This window comes from Malaclemys terrapin, chromosome 10 (genome assembly GCF_027887155.1).
Source record: "Malaclemys terrapin pileata isolate rMalTer1 chromosome 10, rMalTer1.hap1, whole genome shotgun sequence".
Classification (NCBI taxonomy): Eukaryota; Metazoa; Chordata; order Testudines; family Emydidae; genus Malaclemys; species Malaclemys terrapin.
The window spans coordinates 78,184,780-78,206,557 of NC_071514.1; the positions used below are offsets into that span (position 1 = coordinate 78,184,780).

General features: G+C 43.8%; 1 protein-coding gene across 1 annotated transcript; it reads right to left on the minus strand.

Annotated features, from left to right (window-relative positions):
• Window positions 1-46: 46 nt before the first annotated feature.
• On the minus strand, window positions 47-18,975 carry LOC128844775 (cytochrome P450 3A9-like). The gene is made up of 13 exons (XM_054042755.1): window positions 18,829-18,975; window positions 14,428-14,521; window positions 13,870-13,922; window positions 11,688-11,787; window positions 10,987-11,100; window positions 10,584-10,672; window positions 9,455-9,603; window positions 8,497-8,624; window positions 7,491-7,578; window positions 5,680-5,840; window positions 4,274-4,500; window positions 2,856-3,018; window positions 47-691 (listed from the first exon to the last, which is right to left on the minus strand). The coding sequence occupies exons 1-13, from the start codon at window positions 18,897-18,899 to the stop codon at window positions 593-595; spliced, it is 1,536 nt and encodes a 511-aa protein (XP_053898730.1). The 5' UTR covers window positions 18,900-18,975; the 3' UTR covers window positions 47-592.
• Window positions 18,976-21,778: the final 2,803 nt, after the last annotated feature.

Consider the following 21,778-nt stretch of genomic DNA (forward strand, 5'->3'; position numbering starts at 1 on the left):
TTTTCAAGTAAGAAGTGAACAAATTATTCAGAATACACAACCGAGAGCCCTTTCACAAACATTTTATGAATTCTGTTTTCTGTATATGTTACATGCTTTTGTTCCATTAACATATGACCCAAGATAGATTTGGTTTCTAGGATCGTCTCACCACATCCCAGTAAACTCAACAGCCCAACAGTTTATACATACTTCTTCAAATATCAGTACAACTCACAAAAACCCTCCCATTCCTTGTCGTTCACCAATCCCTGCCCCCAGTAACTCTAGTGATTTCTATTTCAGCAAAGAAGTTCCCACTGCCTCTTGGATGAGACAGTAATTCCCTCTCCAGATGGAGGACCCTCACTAAAAAGGAGTCAGAGAGGCAGAGCAGCGCCTCAGTAGAATTTTTCCTTTATGTACATTCTCTAATTTACAATCACTGCCCAGTGACTCAGTTTACATTTCTGACAGTCACATTTTTCTGTAGATATTTAGTAAATGCCTTTGGAATGAATGGAAGCTCTTCTTCTGCGTCTGTTGCAGAGACTTAATGACTTGTAAAGCCTCTGCTGGTACTCTGGAGAGCTGCTGTAAACTCTGTTGGGTCTTAGTCCTCTGGGTGTGAGGTATAAGCTCTGGGGACTAACTTCAAAACAATAGGTTTCTCAGGTGTTATGAATCCCTGGGAACTCAGCTTGAGTGGGATCTGCAACATTAGCGGAGAAAAGAACATTTGTAGCCCAGCAAATAAAATATACACAGATTATGCTTTTGTTTTCCCTTGTTTGCCCAAAATCCAGTCCAGGTTCATTCAAAACCTGCCCCACAGTTACTGTAAGTTTTACAAACTCGGACATGCTTTTGGTTTTCTATCAAACCCCCAATCCAGGAGAGTTTACTCCTTGCGTGGGGTTTTGTTATAGAAGTTTCATCCAGCCCTAACGGGCCCAGACCTGGGAGGTGCTGAGTGCCTCCTGGCCTCAATGGAAGCAGCAGGTGCTCAGCATTTCTTATGTTCATGGCCTGTGATGGGGTCTACCATGCCTTCTCTGCCCCCTGCAGGAGGCATCTCTGCTTTGACACACCCACCAGACAGAAAATTGCCACCTGGGGAAAGAGGGGGCAGTAAATTTAGACATCTGAGCACTACTTAGAGAGGCCAGTCAGGCTCTGGTACCGACAGAACCAAAAAGACTTGGTCCTCCAATGGCTAGAAGGAGTAGAAGGAGGCAGTAGCCAATCATGACCCACCAGGTGAGATAAGCAGGCTTGCCCCCTCCCATCTGAGGGAGATTGTTGGCTGGAGCTAAGGCAGGAGAGGAGCTTCTCCAATCCTACTCCAAAAGCACTTGAGCTAGGATCAGGGCCTCACAACCCGACTGCACCTTTAATTAATGACTGCAACAAACTGTTTTTGCTGTGGAGTTAAAAACCCAGGTGACCATTTTTTAGCTGAATTTCAACTAACTGTTACAGAACTAGCAAGCGGTGTGAAGGTATCTTTGCTGTTCTTCATCTCTTCTTTCTTTCATCATTGCTTAATCTCCATGATCATTATAGTAAAATTTGGTATTCCCCATTATTTGTAGTTTTTAAGGAGGATCTTTGAAATCCATAGAAGAAAAATGCTATGTTAGTGCAAAGTCTCCATTATTATTTCTATGATTGCCATGTCATTTGCCTGCCTAATTGTGTAAAACACACTGTTAGTGTTTCAGGCTGGGAATTTCTGAATTAAAACAGTGTTCATTTTAGATAGAATGATCTCTTTCTCTGTTAGCCCTTTTCAAAGCAGAAAATGAAATGGGTCTTTATTAAACTACAGGCACCAATGACAAATACACACTTGCCTTCCTCCTCAGAAATGTCTAAAAGACATCCATCCTTTATGGATTATACGCACTTACTGAAATGCCATTTGTGGCCCTTGGTTATTTCTGATCACTCATGTAGACCTCATGATGCACAACTAAATTTGCCTCTTTGATGCTCAGGGAAGGCATTTGCTTTTGTAAGACAGCAAGGTTCCCAGTTCCAGGAAATGACAGATCCTTGGCAAAACCATTTCTACAGCACGTCTGTCACAGTATGTCTGTGTTGCAGTATTCCTGATGGTTTATGATGGCTGTAGCTTTCATAGAAGGCAGTGTTCACCTCAACAAGAGCTTATTTCTTGCTTTAAAAAAAGTGCAAAGTTTGTGACCCTAATATTCGTGACAGGTGGTTATAATTTTACTTTGAAAGTCTGGTAATGTTTCAACCCTTTATAAGTAGCTTAAAGCCATTCCCTGTTATGCCCCCCATAGGAATGGCTGAACAGGTAACCAGAGAAGAGCAAACGAGGTTTTGGATTTGTTTGGAACACATTCAATAATTAGATGAAGGACGAGGTATGACTTCCAGATATCACACCTTATGCTACTCAGGAACTTGAGCAATGGCAACAAAGACACATATTTATAATCATAACTGGATAGGAGTCAAGCAATTTTATTCCTCTATGGAACATGGTAACACTGTTGACTAATGTACTTGAATGAAGGCATCACTAAAGCTGATTAACCACTTTCCTCTCCTTTCTGTCCTGTAATGTTTTCTTGGTTGCTATTTTTTCCCTTATAGAATTACTCCCATGGTATATTTTAGAATACAGTATACTACCCACAGTGCATGCAATATACAATCTGCTATGTATTACACTTCTATGTTCTCTCATCTGTGTTGCACATTTATTTTGCATTTTTCACCGTGTACCATCTGTTTACCCAAATAAAGTATTTAAAATGGTTTTTAATGAACTGTTTTCAGTAAATACGGTCATCATCTGGTTTTCACACCTGAGTTTTCAAATGTAAATCAAAATTTCTCACCTGGGTTTCTTTGCAGGGTTTGAAGGTGAAATTCTGCAGCAGACTGGCGATAGCAACTTTCATGGAGAGGAGAGCAAACCTCATTCCAATGCAGTTCCTGGGACCAGCTCCAAAGGGCAGGTACATATACGGATCCATAGTCTCTTTGTTCTCTTTACTGAACCTGGTGCCAGTCACAAGTGTAAGAAGGAAATTAGGGAAGCAAAGAAAAAGGAGCCCAAGTATCTCTCTCTCGCTCTTTTTTAAAAGAACCTCTGATTGTGTATTAGAGAAACTTTGCTTTTAGAACTAGCACATCTTTGGTTATCCCAGCAGTCTAATAGTTACACAGCCCCTCGGATGTTCGGGGTGGGTGAGGGGGAGGATCTGAGTTCAAAGCCCAAATTATGTCCTTTGCACCCAGGCTAGCAGCATCGTGAGTTCCACTCTTCCAAAAGGACCACAACTTCTTTCCCATTGTTTCCTGAGAGAGTGAAGCCACCAGACATCTTTGTTAAGAGCAGCCTGTTGTTTCAGTCCTATTGGGAACAATGGGAGATAGGTGGCCATTTTGAAAATGACATCTAACTGTGGGCAAGTATGACCTCAGTCCCACTGAGACCAGTGGGAGATGGTATCAGTTTGAAAGAGGGCAGTTCTACGTGGAATTCTCTATAGCAACCCCTTCTGAAGGAAAAACTTTCAGTGATGAATACTAATGGGAAAAATTATCTTTAATCCTAATGGTTTTCAAGTGTAGCTTATATAAAAGATTTCAGTGAGTTCTGACTATATGGGAAGTTTGGAAGTGTCAGTATTATTCTGTTGTTGAGATCGGAGAAAGAAATAGTCTGACAATGGGTGCTAAATTTCTCAAAAGGACCAATTTTTAAAATTAATTTTAACTCCTAAATTAATCAACCAATGTACTTGCAAAATCTCAGCTCAGAGAAAAACTGTACTCAGAGAGTAAGTGCTGTACTTCTGAGGAGGATCTGATGTATTCTTCATATGTAACGGAGTTGTTAAATTCCTGCTTTAAGTGCAAAATTCAATTAACCCTTAACTAGGGAATCATGAGTGGTGTGTCTTCATAATGATGAATCCTCTCCAGCTTTTGAATTGGCAAACAGGTGTTAAGATTAAACACAACAAGAATTCGTTTGTAAGAGACTGATATCAAGGAATGAAGTACACCTCTACCCCGATATAACGCGACCCAATATAACACGAATTTGGATATAACGCGGTAAAGCAGCGCTGCGGGGGAGGGGCAGGGCTGTGTGCTCCGGTGGATCAAAGCAAGTTCGATATAACGCGGTTTCACCTATAACGCGGTAAGATCTTTTTGGCTCCCGAGGACAGCGTTATATTGGGGATGAGGTGTAATATAGGTAAAAGAGAGAATTGCTCATTCCCTATTGATATAGATTCTGTACCTTTCCGGTCTGAACTCCTCTGGTTCTGGCCAGTATTCTGGGACACGGTGCAGAACAGAGAGTGGGATAATAATCACGGTGTCTTTTGGAATGGTCAGTCCATTTATCTCTACGTCTTTCTTGCAGACCCTTTCAAGTCGTCCTCCAAGAGGAAACAGCCTAAGGATTTCATTCACTGACATGTCTAGATACTCCATCTGCATCAGGGCATTGTAGGTGAGAGGAGCCTTCAGGGGAATGGGAAAAAGGTTGTCAGACATGTGGGAGTCTAGATCAGATTTCCATATGATCAGTGTGGCAACCATCATGTCCTCCCCTCTCATCTGTCACAGTGCACATTCTACATTCAATGCTGAACTGAATGTTCAGTGTGAACCTAAGGATTCACCTTAATTTTTCTTTCCTAAATAATGTAAGTTTCTGGAAATCTCTGCCCATTTTTGCAAACAAAGTTTGTACTTAAAATCAGCAATTCTCTGAGTCTCCTGGTGTGGCCAATGCATTTTTGAAAAGTGGCATCTCTTGAGACATGTAGAAGTCCAGTGTAAGAGATCACAAACACCATAATATGAGTACCCATAAATAATGGTATGAATTTCCTGAGTTGTTCCAAGAATACTCCATGTCTCCCATCTAGCATCTCCTTTCCACTCTTCATTGTTTCCTTTTGCTACTGCTTCATAAACAATTCATTGTTGTTTAGCAAGTTAAAGTAACTAGAGATAATTTGGCCCTTGCTGAGTGTGTGAATTCTGATGTGAGAGATAATAGGTAGAAAAAAGGGTAGTATGGGGAAAATACATAGACAAGCCAGAGATGAGAAAAACAAGATAAGTATGTGTGTCTCTGTGTCTGTATATGTTGGTATAATATACATATATGACTCAGTAAGGATTTATTTTATTGTCCCATGGCCAGAGTTACTGGTGTGGGTTTGAGATTGGGGATTTAAAAATTGTACTAAAGACTGATTTGTAATCCCTGGTATTGCCAGGCTACTGTTATCCATGTTCACCATCCCTTCAGCCTCCCTTCCCCTCATACATCATCCGGAGATTTTGAGAAATGCACAATAGCTATTTTGCATATAATAGTTATGGTACGGAGTTTGCAAGACAGTCGTGGTATATTCCACACATGGTACTTTACGTAACACCCCTGAAATGAACATATGCCATTTTGGAAGCAAGTTATTGGCTCTCCTTTTAGTGAAAGCAGAAATTTCTTAAAGTGTGCCCATCAGAGCTTCCACAGGATAGCAGAGTCAGTATTTATTAAATGGCAGTTTTTTAGCACATGTATTTAACATCTTTAAAGAACAGTCTCATTAACTTGACTTAACTAGAGGGAAGAAACTGACTTTAAAGAGGCTCTACACAATCACTGAGCAGCCCACATTCTCTTACCTTGTTTGGTAAAACTGAGTCGATCTCCTCCTGCAGCTTTTGCTGCACATCAGGGTGGGTGGCCAGTTTGTAAGCGAGGTAGCAAAGGGAGTTGCTGGTGGGCTCATAGCCAGCAAAAATGAAAATAAATGCTTGTGCCAAAATCTCAGAATCAGTCAGGCCTGTGAGAAGAGAGGAAAATAGGTAGAAAAGTTGAGGCCCAAACACTACCGCACATAGGCTGCACTCTCTGCACATAGTATATTTTATAAAATGATAGATGGACAACAATTTATTATTATTAAGGCTACAATTTTTTCAAGGAGGTTGCGGAAGTCATGGAATCTGTGACTTCCAGCGACCTCCATGAATTCAGCCCTGTCGGCCAGGAGCTGCGGGGTCCCCCTACCACCTGCTGCAGCAAGGGCGACCTGCAGTTCCCCATGGCCTCAGGCAGCGGGATCCCCTGCAGGTCCTGGAGGACGCAGGCGGCAGGGCCTCTTCAGCTCCCGGTAGATGTGGGTGCCAGGGCCGCAGCTCCCGGTTGATGCGGGCAGCGAGGCTGCAGCTCCTGGCTGCCGGCAGCTCCCGGCGGACGCACACAGCGGGGGCCCCCCGGAGCTCTGAGGTGCTGTGGGCAGTGGGGACCCCCACACTGCTCCCAGCCGACACAGGCAGTGAGGCTCCCCGGAGCTCCCAGCCACCACAGGCGGTGGGGCCGAAGCTCCCAACCACCTCGGGCAGTAGAGGTTCCCCCACAACTCCGAGCCACCGCAGGCAGCGGGGGGCCCCCAGCTCCTGGCTGCCATGGGGCAGGGGTGCCCAGGAGCTCTGAACCGCCATGGGCAGTGTAGCCCCCGGAGTTCTGAGCTGCCGCGGGCACCGGGAGGCTTTCAAAGGTCCCGGCCACTGTGGGTGGCAGGGTTACCTTGGAGCTCTGAGCAGGGGGGCCCTGGATCTCCAAGCCCCCACAGGTGGTGGGGGCCCCCAGAGCTCGGAGTGCCCCCGCAGCTGCTCAATCTTTGCAGGCAGTGTGGGGACCCTGCAGCTGGGCTCCCCATTTTGTCAAGGATATTTTTAGTAAAAGTCAGGGACCGGTCACGGGCTTCCGTGAATTTTTCTTTATTGCCCATGACCGGTCCCTGACTTTTACTAAAAATATCCCTGACAACATCTTAGCCTTAATTGTTATTATTATCCCATAGGGATGGCTGATGGGGTATGGTGGGAAAATTAAACAGGGACTAATGATTGCTTTGTAACCTCTGGCATTGTTGATTGGTTTATGCAGAACACACAAAGCAAAACATGGGTTCCTGCCAAGTTTGCTGTGGTTCATTTTCAGGTTATCTAACCCAAGTATTCTGTAGTTACATAAACGTCATAGGACACCTGCTATTTCCAGTCCTGAGAAGAACTGAGGATATTTCTAACCAAGCTGTAATTGAAGCAGTTTTCTTTAAATGAATTGTGAATAGTGATGCAATGCAAACAAATAGCTGGGGGGCAGAGCTGGCCTTTTGGCAGGTACCAACTCCATATTTTTCACTGGCCAAGGCTAACGATTATATGGCAGGAGTTGGCCTGGAATGCATGTCTTCTATTCTACTAGTGGAGAAAGTGTTACATAAAAGTGATGATCACTTGTCCCCATCTAACTCTGTGCTGAACAAAAATGTATGTATAGTCCAGGTGAGTCAACGAGTTCTCTCCCCAACTGGAGACAGGGGCACGAACCATTTATTTCCTCTCCAGTAGGAACCCATTCCTATTCCCCTCACTCCAGCAGCCCCCAAAGGCACTCACAAGTATGGGTATTTTTATGGTGTTACCTTTATATGTGTGAGTCACTCCATTGCTTTCATGGCTAGTGTTAGAGTTCTGGGATTCGATCATCAGCTGCAGGAAATCCACTCGGCCCTGGGAAAAGAAGTAACCACTCAGTGGAGAGCTGGTCTGGTGAGAGATCCCCCAGGGAAGGCTCAGAAAGATGGGCCTCAGAACACAAATGTTGTATTTTAAAGTCCCCAGGCGAGCCAGAGAGGACCCAGCAGAATGTAAATGCCTTTCTTGTTACAGTGGGTCAAAACATGGAATTCTTACGCTTCTGGGAGGGTTCCATCTGCCCAGTCCCAAAGAGATGTCAGCAAAGACAGCACACTTGGTCTCTTGCTGTCGCAAGGAATGATGACTGCAGAGCTAAACTATTTTTGTCCGCTTTGCAAAGCACCCTCATTAATACAGCTATGCAATTTTCGGGGAAAGTAATAACTACATCTCAGTAAGTGACTTTTACGAGTAGCTATCTTACAACTACGGTGACCAGATGTCCTGATATTTGGGACTTTTTCTTATATAGGTGCCAATTACCCCCCACCCCGTCCCTATTTTTCACACTTACTATCTGGTTACCCTACTTACAACAGGATTGCTCTGGGGAGAGGAAGTCTAGCAGGGAGATAAATGTGATTCTGTCATTTTTGGAGAGTGAAGACTGCCTCTTGTGGGGACTGTGCTCGTGAATACCACAATATCAATGACACTGCACTGTGTATTGATGCACAGCTCTACTGCTGGCTCAGTGGAGTCTCTCCCTCTTTCTGCTCCAGCTCTCCAAGTCTACTCCCTAGGGTAGTTTTCTGTAAATCATTATCTTTGCACACCCAAACTGCAATTCAGTTTGCATGGTTTTTACCCTGATATAGCCTGAGATCACTGATGCACACACGCTATTGTGGTCCTTTGCTAGACTCTAACTCAAGCAAGTAAGTGTTTTTCACTTGGGCTAATTGAATAGAGAATGTTCTCTGGCATCATGACTGGGAGAGTTCTGCTTACCCCTTTGGCCTCTTTTTCATGTTCCTCCTTCATTCTGGCAATCGACTTTGTGAAGAATTCTATGGCATCTTTGGGGAAAACATTCACATCCATCTTCTTAAGAAGGGGAATGAGGAATGGGCATACAACTAGAAGGGAGACAAAAATAACTGTGATTGAAGCAAGGTCCATGGAATAAAAGTCCATTTCACCTAAGATATCTATGGTAAAATACTAATTAGAACAACTGGAAATGTTTATTAGAAAGATGAGGCTGCATCTAAATGATGGCTCTATTTGATCACGTCTCCTATGTACTCAGGAGCTCACTGAGGGCCCATCTGCCACCATGTTCTCTGTGGGGCAGATGGGCTCCACCCTGCCTCTACTGAGGTTTCTGCAGAAATGATATAATTTAGTCCTACATGTAAATGAAAGCAAAAGGAAAATTACACTATTTCACAGCACCTCTGACTGGAGGCACTGTCATTGAGACTGGTGAGTCATATTCTGAGGGCAGGACATTCTTCCAGTTTGCACTAGCAATACTACAGCGATATTGACCAGAATGAAAATAATCTAAAAGTTTTGAATTTCTTCAAGTCATTTCAGACTGATCTCAATGTTCTGAGATTTACTAACATCTCAGGTCCCAGCAAACATCTCCAAACCATCCCCACAGCATTGTGATCCTTCCCACAACCCATAGACCAAATTCTGAGCTTACTAGCACTTGCATAACTCCAGATGATTCTCATCAGTGTGATTGTATGGGTATAAATTGGAGCAGAATTTGTCTAAGAAGACCCTTGAGACTTTTATCCTTAGCAGTAAAGTTGCCTAGTCATTGGCTTATAGGCTAAGGTATAGTCACTTGTATTGTGTAACCAATAGACCACTTGTCTGATTCTGATGCTGAAGTCACGGTTCAAAACGAAACACTTAAATGAGCACTTTTAGTGAGCAAGAGCAAACTTACATATCAACATGAAGAGTGGGTCAAAAAAGTTAAACTTCACTAGCTTCTTGATTTCCTTGACAAAAGGATCTTTGGGGTTGTTCATGGAGTCAATGTTCACACCGAAGGAACTGCTAGTGACAACATCCATGCTATAGGCTCCAAAGATGCTGAGAAAAAACAGAACACAGATAGGGGAGTTAATATTTGAAATAGGTAATTACAACTTTTCCCTCCCTTCCTATACTGCATCTCCTTAAAGAAAAGAAAACTCTCATGAGACTTTTCTTTATGCTGTTGAAAAGGGTGGGGCAAGGTACTCAACACAAGTAGAACATCTATACAGAAAGGGATAGATTTTCATGAAGTTTTACCTAGAGCTCTCAGAATGTAGAATCTGGTAGCCTTGCTCTGCAGCTCTGGATATTACACAACATAACGTATTGGCCTATGTGTGTGTCCTCTGGTGGAATCAGACCTATTCAAGGGCCTGTGAATATCTTGTCAGGTGCCTGTGGCCTTTTAAGAGGCTGTGAGCCCTAGTTCTGCTGACAGCTGATATTAAATCTGTGTGCTCCAGCGGTACAATAAATGAGGTGTCAAAAATAAATAAAAATGCAATAATAATATTTTATTTATTTATTTATTTATTTATTATTTGTATTCTGGTAGTGCCCAAACATGCTGGGTCAACACAGGCAAAAAGACAGTCTCTGCCCCAAAGGATTCACCATCTAAGAACCGTCATGGAAGCACACCTTTACAAAAAAGTTTTGTCTGACCAAGTCTCAGCTTTGGTCCTCATGTATTAAATCATAAACCTAGAGATAGTAAAGGTCTGTTAGACCATCCTCTCAATCTCCTTGCCGGTGCAGGGTTGTTCCCTACACTACATAGTCTAGTGTTTTTTCCACTCTAGTTAAAATGTGCCAAACTTTGGGGCTTCCACCAATTCCCTTGCGAGACTGTTCCACAGATTTCACCCCAGGGAGTTTTTCTTGAGATTTAGCCTAAATTTTCCCTTTTAAATTTCATCTTAGCCCTTCAGATAGCCCTGTTCATCCAAAGAACAATCTGCATTTCCAGTAATGAATGAACCAAAGGGTTGCTAACAAGATTTGCTGTTCCTGTTCCTGGCAGAGTTACTCACTCCTTAACGTCCACGGGCTCATCCTTTTCTGCTTTCTTCTGAACATTTCTCACCAAAACGTCCCCGTAATGCTTGATAATGGGAAACATCTGAAATACACATTACAGGACGTGAGTTAAACATATCAAATTTTACTTCTTCGTTAAGCCTAGCTTGTGAAAAGTGGAGGGGAGGTTCATTAATACTTATAGACTTGATCTGTTGCTACTGTTGGGAGCTTTCTGTTTTAAACCTTTTTCCCTTCTTTTTTTTTTTTTTTTTACATTAGGAGGCACAACTGAAATAGGCCAGTTTAATCATTTGAATCGGACTGAAGAGACCAGACCATTATAACTATCTTAGCCTGAATGCCATCTGTGCACTGACCCAAGGGTTAGTTTGTGACTCGTCCTCTGGGTTTTACCTCCTTTAGCTTCCCACTGGTGAAGGTTGGCGAGAGCACAGTACGAATTCTCTTCCACTTCTCATCCTCAGCTAGGGAGACAGCCGACTCCAGCACTCCCACTAGACCTAAATTCTGGGGTGACAAAGGCAAGTTTATAACTCTCAAGAAGCTATTGGGTTTCTCTAATAAAGGTAAGAGTGCATGAAGCAATCCTTTTCCCTCACCATGTACACACACACATAGACTTCCCCAAACTGGTTACACTTAAGCAGATATACCCACAAGAAGACACCACTCTACACGCACAGGGGGAGACCTGTACAAATGTATACACACTAACTCAGACTGGTGCACATGCACTTGTGCACACACACACAATCAAATTCACCTCTTATTTATACTGGTGTAACCGAGAGCTGACTTTGTCCTAAATACTTTTTTTTTTTTTTTAATAAATAAAAATCAACAACCTAAGCAGCTTTTAAAGTGCAGTCACCCAGTTTTCTTTGAGAGCCAGGGTATCCAGTTCCAGGTGAGGTTCCCCTGCTCCCTTGCTCCTTTAGGGATATGCAGTGGCCACTTAGATTAATCCCAGGTGTGCATTCGTTCTGCATCTCCGAAAGAAATCTTGTGTATCCCTACAGTGTTTAACTACAGTATTTGATGTTATTATGGCTTTATTGCCTCTTTCTGATTAATATTAATGATTACAAGCCTACCCTCCGGTTGGTAAAGGTAGTGAAGCACTCTTTCACCAGCACGGTTTTAATTATTGTAGAATCTGTGACAGCCAGCACAGGTTGCCTGCCATCATAAAACCTATGGGGGAAAAGAAATAAAAATTCATGATTAACTACTATCAGTGAAAGTCAGGAGTTAAACAAAAGCTCCTTTCTCCTTGGTGTTTCTCTGATAGCTACAAGTCCTAGTCTTTATTAGCTTCTATAGCAAAGTGCACTGACTGGAAATACAGAATCATAGAAATTAGAGATGGAAAAGGCCTTTCAGGCCACCATATATTCCTGCCTTTTCCAGCCACTGCAGGAATGTTTCCTTGAGAGACTATGGCTGTCTGAAAAATCTCTCTTTCACACACACATAAATGTCCCCAATATACAGCCTACATGTATCTTTTCTGAAAGGGACCCAGCATCATATTTTAGTCACTTCAAAAAAAGGAAGTTAAATGGAGTTTTAGGTGCAGTACTATACCCGTTCCCAGTTCCCCCTCTTATGCTTACAGTATTACAGTTTTATTTTAAATTAGTTTTCTGTTTCTTGTAGTTGCATTAAAGACCCACAGAAAGAATAGGAGGAACTGACTATCCAGGGGAAATGGTGAAAATGACTATATACAAAGTGCTGTCAAATGCACATAGTTAACAAACTGAAGCTACAGAGAGAAATACTGTTTTTTCTCGACTTTCTTTCATTTATATTCATGTGGGTGCTACTGGTATCTCTAGTAAGTAAAAGATTTCAGGCCAAGGTGTCATTTTTAAATGGGTGATGCTCATTTAATTTCATCCCATTCCTCCTAGTTGTACCTCAGCCTGCTGACCTAAACTCCTCTCCCTCTTCGGTGCTTATGCCCTTCAAATGCATGTAGACAGCTCTCTAGAAGTTCCTCATTTTCCCAAGTAAAACATTTATTCTTTTCAATTTTTCCTCAGATCAATCCCTCCCCTCTCTCTGGAGCTAGAATAGGATTTTTCCTGTATGAGATTTGTACCGGGAAATCTTTTCCAAAAACAAACGATCAATAGTACAGATTTTTCTGTGACACAAGCCCCTCACGCGATGTCATGCATAACTCGAATAATAACAAAAGGTTTATCAGAAGCAAATAATGTTCAGCCAGATGTCACAGTAACTTATCACACAATGTGAAAACAAAAGGATTGCTTCACATTTTTGAACAAATGTTAAAGAAAGGGTCCAATCCTGTAGAAGGCCAAACACCTTCTAAAATCAATGAGAGATACTGAACACAGAGCTACAGAATCTAAAAGGCAGTAGTAGGTACCTTCACTTTCACTCTTTGGACTATAGATTTCCAGACTTTTACTCTCTGTTATGATGTTAGCAGTAAATTTGTTCCATCCTTTTGATTCACGTACTTGAACCTTTTCAGCTGGTTGCACTGAAATACACCTGTAGATTGGTTTGAATTCTTGTTTTAAATCATGGTTTTAAGACCAGATTTTTAAAGACATCCATTATAGGATAATAAATAAGTTAAATATGGATTTATAAGGGTTTTTGAATGGATGGGAAAATGTTATAAGGGCCAGCTGGATAGATTGCAGAAGATACCAGAGCATGTAGCCCAAGTAATAACCGCAGTGGCAAATACTGTAGGGAGTATCCAGTGTTGAATAAGACCAGTGGTAATGTAAATGTGTCACACTTCAGCATGTCAGGGTTAGAGATGGAAACAGAGTTGGTAGAACTGGGATCTATATACAATAACAGCATATCTGTGTAGTATCTGGAATACATATACCTTCCTTTACAGTTTGCAGTCCAGGAGAACTGGACTTCTAAGTTACAAATTTCCTTTTATGTCAATGGTAGTTTTGCCATTAACTTCAGTGGGAGCAGGAGCTGGCAGTCTGCATCTGATATGGAACTGCTTTCATGTGGGAGTTCAGATTAACATGTACATAGCATGTCTGTGGCCTGGCTCCTGCAGTCAGATCCATGTGAATGGATGCTTGCATCTGGGCACTGCCCCATTAACCTTTTTGGGGTTCTACATGGAGAACAGGGTCCAGTTACAGGATTTGGGCCTTTGAGATCGCCTCTTCCAGTGGATTTTTTTCACCCTCCGATTTGGATTCTGGCTATAGGATAATGTGAGGAGAATACCAAACAGTATTGGTTGGTAAACATACTCACCCCCAGATTTTCCCGTATTTCTCATAGCATGTAGCGTCAAACGTCAAGAAACCCTGCAGAGAGAGATGTTTAAAATACAATTAGAAAAGAAGCAGGGTTTCCAGGGGTGGGGCTGGGAATGGGGCTGTAGTGGGACTAAAAGTCTAGAGCTAGCAGCCGGGCCAAGCACTCCTGTGTGCTCCTGAGACTCCTAATGTCTTTGTGAGGGATAGAATCCTATAAGAACGTCGCTGGATCTAGTTATTCTAGGGTCATATCATGCTTGAGGTTAAGGAGTCTGTAAGTAAACTGTTTGCAAGCAACTCAGTAAATAGTGACTGCAAACCAGCCACCTGTATGTGTTCACCTGTTTTGGGCAATCACTCCGGGGCTCACCAGGCCCTTCACACTATAATCAGCATTACAGAATTGTTATCCTGCATTAGGGTCCTACACAACCTGTGCATTAGAGCAGAGCTTAGCACACAGAAGAACTCAGCAATGCAGTATACAAATCTAGCTATTGTATGATGAAGGACATATATTTCTGGAGGCCAGGAGACGCCTTCAAACACTCACTTTACGATACTCCAAAGCAGTTCCAAAGAAAGGCAATGGCTTTGGCCCAGGGATACCCAATTTCTTGAAAAAACCAAATGGCCAGATCCCATATCTGTAAAAATAACAGAAGATTCTGAAGATTTCAGGACTGAAAGATCTCAAAGCCTATCCGGAGGAAGTGAAGATGTTGCATTAGCTCAGGAATGAAGCACCCACTCTGGAAGCTCGAAAGTGTGGTCCAAAAAAGTTGTGCCTTGTAAAGCTATTTAATAAACATAGCTAGTGATAAACCTCACAGCTGCACCACAAATCTTTGGAGAGAGAGCCCTGAGGTAAAAGCAAGCCTCTCATAAAGGAATAGGTGCTCCAGTAAAAACGGGGTCTTCAACCCATTAGCAAAATGCAAATGAGAAGCCTCTCTAGGCTCATTGCCAGCTCACAGAGAGGAGCCAGAAACTAATGAGGAAATGAGAACAAAGCTTACTTTTTTTTTTTTTTTCAGAGAAATCAAAATGGAGCCGGAAGTTAAGTCCTGAGCAGGACTTTTGTGAAAGCTGTACTTTAATTTCATGAATTGTTCTCCCTGTGCTTAGCCCAATGTTAGTGCAGTGGTGTGTCGGGGGCCCCCGTCTGATGGGTTTCTGTTTGGATTTTGTTGACAGCTTTGCAGATTTCTCTCCTCTGAAGAACCCCTTTTTTTTTTTTTTTTTTTTTTGGTGTTGTAAAGTTATTACTCCTACCTCAGGGCTCTCGGCTAAGCTTGTCTTTCGCTGGGTTGAAAGAGCTTTTCAAATACACCTCTACCCCGATAAAACGTTGTCCTCGGGAGCCAAAAAATCTTACCATGTTATAGGTGAAACCAAGTTATATTGAACTTGCTTTGATCCGCCAGAGCGCGCAGCCCTGCCCCCCCCCCCCCCCCCCCCCGAGCACTGCTTTACCGTGTTATATCCGAATTCGTGTTATATCGGGTCGCGTTATATTGGGGTAGAATGTACTGTATTTGTTTTCAGATGGAGGTTACCAGCTTCCCAAGCAAAAGCTTTGTCACTAAATGAATGTTATAGCTCCAGTGTTTGTCAAGGAAACCGTATCAAAGGCCTCGTTTGGCCCAGAACAACAGCTGCCATACAGCCTGCCTTTCTTCCAAGTGACTCCTCCCTCGGACACCAGGAACCATGCTGGGGTAGGGAGGTGTAACTTACCCCTCGCTTTATTATTACTAGTTAGTATCTGTATGATGGTCATGCCTAGAAATCCCCGCTGAGATCAGTCCCATTGTGATAGGTGCTGTACAAACACACTGTATGAGAGTCTTTGTTCCCAAGAGCTTACAGTCCAGACAGCCAAGACAGACAGAGTGAGGAAAAAGGAAACATCATTATCCTCAGTTTGCATGTGGCGAGCTCTTGCCAGAGCATTTGCCAGTTTTGATGACTCTGGTCCAAGTGTGCCTGTATCTACAGGGAATACTTGCTCACCACTGTACTACAGCACTCTCTGGGGTTTAGCATTGCCTAGTGGGCTTAGCATGGACCTGTAAGAAAGGAAATGTGGGCTTTTTTTTTCAGGGTATGTCACTGGCTTGCTGTGACCCTAGCGCAAGTCACTGGCTCCATTTCCCAATCTTCAAAATTGGGATGATGACCCTTGCCTCCCTCCCAGGGCTGTTAGGCTCAATTCACCATTTGTAAAATGCTGTGAGATCCTCAGACAGATGGTGCTACAGAAGTGACAGGTATTAGTAGGACAGGACAGAAATGTAGCCAGGGCAACACAGAATAACACACATGTTGTAATGTCAGAGTATAACCATTACATTTTCAAACAATGAAAACAAACAGAAGGTTGGTGGTGCAGCGTGGCTGCCGGTAAGCAGGCTCCTTGCCTACCCTGGCCCCGTGCCATTCCAGTAGGGTGACCATCCGTCCGGGTTTCCCCGGACATGTCCGGCTTTTTCAGCTTTAAATGACCGTCCAGGGGGGATTTCTAATAAAGTAGAAATGTCCGGGATTTCCCCCTTCCCCTCATGCAGAGTGCGGCGCGGCTGATTGGACGGCTGGGCCTGATTGAAAGCTGCTCTCAGCCACTGGGGCCTCTAGCAGCCAGAGTCCCTCCCCCGCCCCCGCAGAGCAGCGCCACAGTGTTTGGCTGCACGTGGAGCTCGTAGTTCTCCCTTGGCCTGGTGGGGGGAGGGGGGGAGCAGGCAAGGGACAGGGAACGGGGGGGTTAGATTGGTCGGGGTTTCTGTGGGGGGCTGTTGGGAGAAGGGGGTGTAGAGAGCGGTTGGGGCAGGCAAGTGACAGGGAACAGTGGAGGTTAGATTGGTCGGGGGTTCTGGGGGGGCTGTCAGGAGAAGGGGGTGTAGAGAGCGGTTGGGGCAGGCAAGGGACAGGGAACGTGGGGGGGAGCGCGGCCCTGCAGCCCCGGGGACGGGGGGGGAGCGCGGCGGCACATGACTCCGTGCCCTGCCCCTCTCTGCAAGCGCTGCCGTCACAGCTCCTATTGGCCGCAGCTCCCCATTCTCAGCCAATGGGAGGTGCGGAGGTGGTGCTTGCAGGCAGGAACAGCACACTGAGGGAGACCCCTGCTCCCCTGCCCCCAGGGCTGCGCTGGCCACTTCTGGGAGCGGCATGGGGCTGGCACAGGCAGGGAACCTGTCTTAGTGGCAGCCCCTCTGTGCTGCCAGAGATTGCGATTGACTGGGAGATTCTCTAGGATCGACCAGTCGAGCGCGATCGACCGGTTGATGACCCCTGGACTAGATGGAGCTACCAGAAGGTGGGCGCATAACTGGTTGGAAAACCATTCCCAGAGAGTAGTTATCAGTAGTTCACAGTCAAGCTAGAAGGGCAAATTGAGTGGGGTACCACAAGGATTGGTTCTGGATCCAGTTCTGTTCAATATCTTCATAAATGATTTAGATAATAGCATAGAGAGTTCACTTATAAAGTTTATGGATGATACCAAGCTGGGAGGAGTTGTAAGTGCTTTGGAGGGTAGGATTAACATTCAAAATGATCTGGACAAACCGGAGAAATGGTCTGAAGTAAATAGGATCAAATTCAGTGAGAACAAATGCAGAGTACTCCACTTAGGAAGGAACAATCAATTGCACACATACAAAATGGGAAATGACTGCCCAGGAAAGAATAGTGTAGGAAGAGATCTGGGAATTATAGTGGATCACAAGCTAAAAATGAGTAAATAGTGTAACACTGTTGCAAAAAAAGTAAACAGCATTCTGGGATGTATCAGCAGGTGTGTTGAAAACAGGACACGAGAAGTTATTCTTCCACTTTACTCTGCTGATAAGGTCTCAGCTGGAGTATTGTGTCTAGTTCTGGGTACCACATTTCAGTAAAATGTGGACAAATTGGAGAAAGTCCTGAGGAGAGCAGCAATAAACATTAAAGGTCTATAAAACATGACCTGTGAGGAAAGATTGGGGAAAAAAAACAATCTTTGTTTAGTCTGGAGAAGAGAAGACTGAGGGGGACAGGATAACAGTTTTCAAGTACATAAAAGGTTATTACAAGGAGAAGGGTGAAAAATTGTTCTCCTTATCCTCTCAGGATAGGACAAGAAGCAATGAGAGGTTTAGGTTGAACATTAGGAAACTTCCTGTCAGGGTAATTAAGCACTGGAACAAATTACCTAGGAAGGTTGGGGAACCTCTGTCATTAGAGCATAGGTTCCCAAACTGTGGGGTGCAACCCCTAGGGGGGGTGCGGAGGAACATTCGGGGGATGCGGCAGGCTGGGCCAGCCCCATGGGAGGCGGGGAGGGAACGCCATTCAGCCCTGCCCCGTTCCCAGCTCTGCTCCGGCCCCACCCCCAGTTGTGGTGCTGTCCCCAGCCTTAGTGCGGCTCCGCTTCTGGCCCCACCCCAGCCTTGGCCCTGGCTCCCAGGGCCAAGTCTGGGGACGGGAGCAGGAGTGGAGCCATTGACAGCCCCTGGCGTGGCCCTGACTGCCGCAGCTCTGCTCCCACACCCAGCCTCTGGCCCCTGCCCTAACCCTAACCCCATCTCTGGCCCTGGCCCTAGACCTATCCCCAGCTGCAGCCCCCAACCTCGGCCCTCTTACCCCTGGCCACATCCCTTCCCCCTCTTCCCTGGAGCTGCAGCACTGGCTCCGGGGAGAGCGCAGACAAGGCATAACTCCCAAAAGTTTGGGGACCACTGCACTAGAGGTTTTTAAGAGCAGATTGGACAAACACCTGTCAGGAATGGTCTAGTTATTACTTAGTCCTGCCTTGAGTGCAGGGGACTGATCTAGATGACCTATTGAGGTCCCTGCCAGCCCTACACTTATATGATTCTATGAAAAGACCAGTAACATTTAAATTAACAGTGGCTCTCCTTCAAGAATTTGAAAACAGCACAAGTAGAAAAGCAATGTGTAGAATTATACTTACAGTATCAGGAGAAATAGCAGTGCAATCAGGAGAGCCCAGGTCTCAATGGAAAAGCTAGGAAGAAGGTTCATTTTAGCTCTGTACCTCTCAGTTTCTTGTTCTCTATCTGACTTCTCAGTTGTTTTTTCCCTCTCTCTGCTCTAATCACTCTTGGGACTAGGGAAAGAACAGTGTCACAACTTCTTATATTTGTCTCTAATCACGTGGCTCAGTAACTAAATGAAACTTGAGCTGATCCTTTATGTAATCAAAAGGGTGGAGTGAATATCAAAGATAGTGAAAATGCCAATCTAGACAAGTAATGTTACCTTTAATAGCTCATGACAAAAGATATAATATAATCTCTAGAAATATAAAGATCCTCAGTACAAGTTCTTTAATATACATACAACCAGCTATTCCAGTTTTCTCTTGATAAAGTTCCTCCAATGTAATATTTAGTTTTAATGAGTAACCACCCAATGGGCTCTTAAACAGAAATAAATAATGTCAAAGTGACAATAAAAAGACAACATACATATATAGAGTGTGTGACAGGTGCCACCTGGAACTGGTACCACTGAGCCCTCTGACCTACCAGTCTGGGCTCCCTTACACACTGTACTGTTGTGACAAGCCACAAAGCTTTCCAGCCTGCACTTTCATGAGCATTCACACAGGTAGGGACACACCCAGATGCAGTTACACACAGGCTCTCTAACCACCAGCTTCCCAGCCTAGGACCCCAGAGCAGTACCATCCTGGCCCGGGCGGGATAGCTCAGTGGTTTGAGCATTAGTCTACTAAACCCAGGGTTATAAGTTGAGTCCTTGAGGGGGCCTTTAGGGATCTGGGGCAAAAATCTGTCTGGGGATTGGTTCCCCTTTGAGCAGGGGGTTGGACTAGATGACCTCCTGAGGTCCCTTCTAACACTGGTATTCTATGAAATCTGGCCAGTTTATGGGTTTAATACCCAATCCACCTCTCCCTCAATGTGAAGAGAGCAATGCACACTTGTGGTAACCAAGCAGAGATTTTCCCCAAGCACTCCAGTCAAAGATCACTGGTTTAAATTAAAACAAAAACAAGTTTATTAAATACAAAAGATAGATTTTAAGTGATTATAAGTGATAGCAAACAGAGCAAAGCTGATTACCTAGCAAATAAACAAAAAATGTAAACTAAGTTTAATATACTAAATAGATTAGATATGAATTAGCAGATTCTCATCCTGAGAAATGATACAAGCAGGCTGCAGATTCTTAAGGGGCAAGCTTCACTTGTCTACAGCTTGGAATCCCCAGGTCTTTCATACACAGGCTAGAAATCCCATTAGCCTGGGTTCAGCACTTCCCCCAGTTCAGTCTTTGTTCCTCAGATATTTCCAGGAGTCTTCCTGTGTGGGGAGTAAAGAACCTCAGATGATGGAACTGCCTGCCTTATATAGATTTAGCATATGGCAGGAACCCTTTGTTTCAAACCTTGGTTCCCAGACCGATTTATGGAAAAATACTGACATCCCAAAATGGAGTCCAGAATCATGTGGCCTGGTCACATGTCCTTGTAGAGTCATAGCAGCCATTACTTACAGGCTGTCTGTAGCGTTCTCAGGAATGCTCACCAGGTGTGGGATAAGCTTCTCCTAATGCTTATTGTTTTTCCTAATGGCCCATTACCCTGAATAGGCCCTTCCTCACCCACTATCTAGACTGAAAGCATCTTGCCTACTGGGCCTCACCCAGGTGTAACTACATTTGAAATATAGATACATAGTCAATATTCATAACTTCAGATACAAAAGTGATACGTGCACACAAGTAGGTAATCATATTCAGCAAATTAGAACTTTTTCAATGACACCTCACATGACTTATCTTATATAAAATGCATCATAATTATGCTATAATCATATCATATAATAATATCACTATGAAGCATATGGGGTGCAGAGTCACAGAGTGATCCCAAGGGAAGGCATGAGAGTTGTATTGTGCAGGAGTCCGAATGGGTATTGATGCAGTATATGGTAGCATCCCTTCTCTGGTGACCCAATTAGCTTCTGTAGAATTTAAGGTTTAGTTTTTAAACAATTATGTTTCTAGTCCTAACAGTTCTGAAGAAAATGTATCTACCATGACCCAATAAAATACTGTCTGCTTGCATCTGTAGATCATCTGCGACAGACGCTGTAAGAGAAATCTGAACTGCCCCATTCATCTCAGTAGGATGCTAACAAGTTTAAAGTCTACGTTTTAGAATAGTCTACACACTTTGGTTACTGATCATTTTCACAGAAACATCCTGTTATTCTGGGGCCTGTGAGCAGAGATTGTGTAGGGGTACCATAACTTCTAAAAAATCTCACCTTTATCCTGGAACCAGGCAACAGCCCTCTTCTCACAACAACCCAACACAGAAACCATGAAACCGAAACTAAAAACAGATATGTTGTAAATCTTTCCCTGAAGGATGGCACAAATATATTCGGGTGCTTTGGGAATAGCTTTCCAGAGACACAGGCACATGGTGTAAGAAGATTATTAAGGTGTGCCGTTCTAATGCAATTAGTTGTCAGAACAATAGCTAGGGCAGCAGGATGTGTCCTTCAGGTAGGTGGGTCCTATGTTATTATTTAGGGCTGTATTAAGAATAAGACTTTAAAGTAAACACACTTCCTTCATATTGACATGTTGTCTCTAAAAGGTCCCTTACTGAATTCCATTGCAGTCTAACTTGTAAGTATTAGGAGCATCAAATGCCTGGGTGTCTCCAAGGACATTGCTGTGGTTGCTGATGGATAGATTGATGTCTGGATAACATCAGAGAGCAGCATGAGTGGCAGAGTCTGACCTTATCTCAAGAGGATCTGTATTTCTCCTCGCCTTCTCCCGGCCTCTGCTCTAACCTCCAGATACCAATCAATCACAGATTAGTGTCTAATAACAGCAATCTTCTTAAAAGTGTGACATGG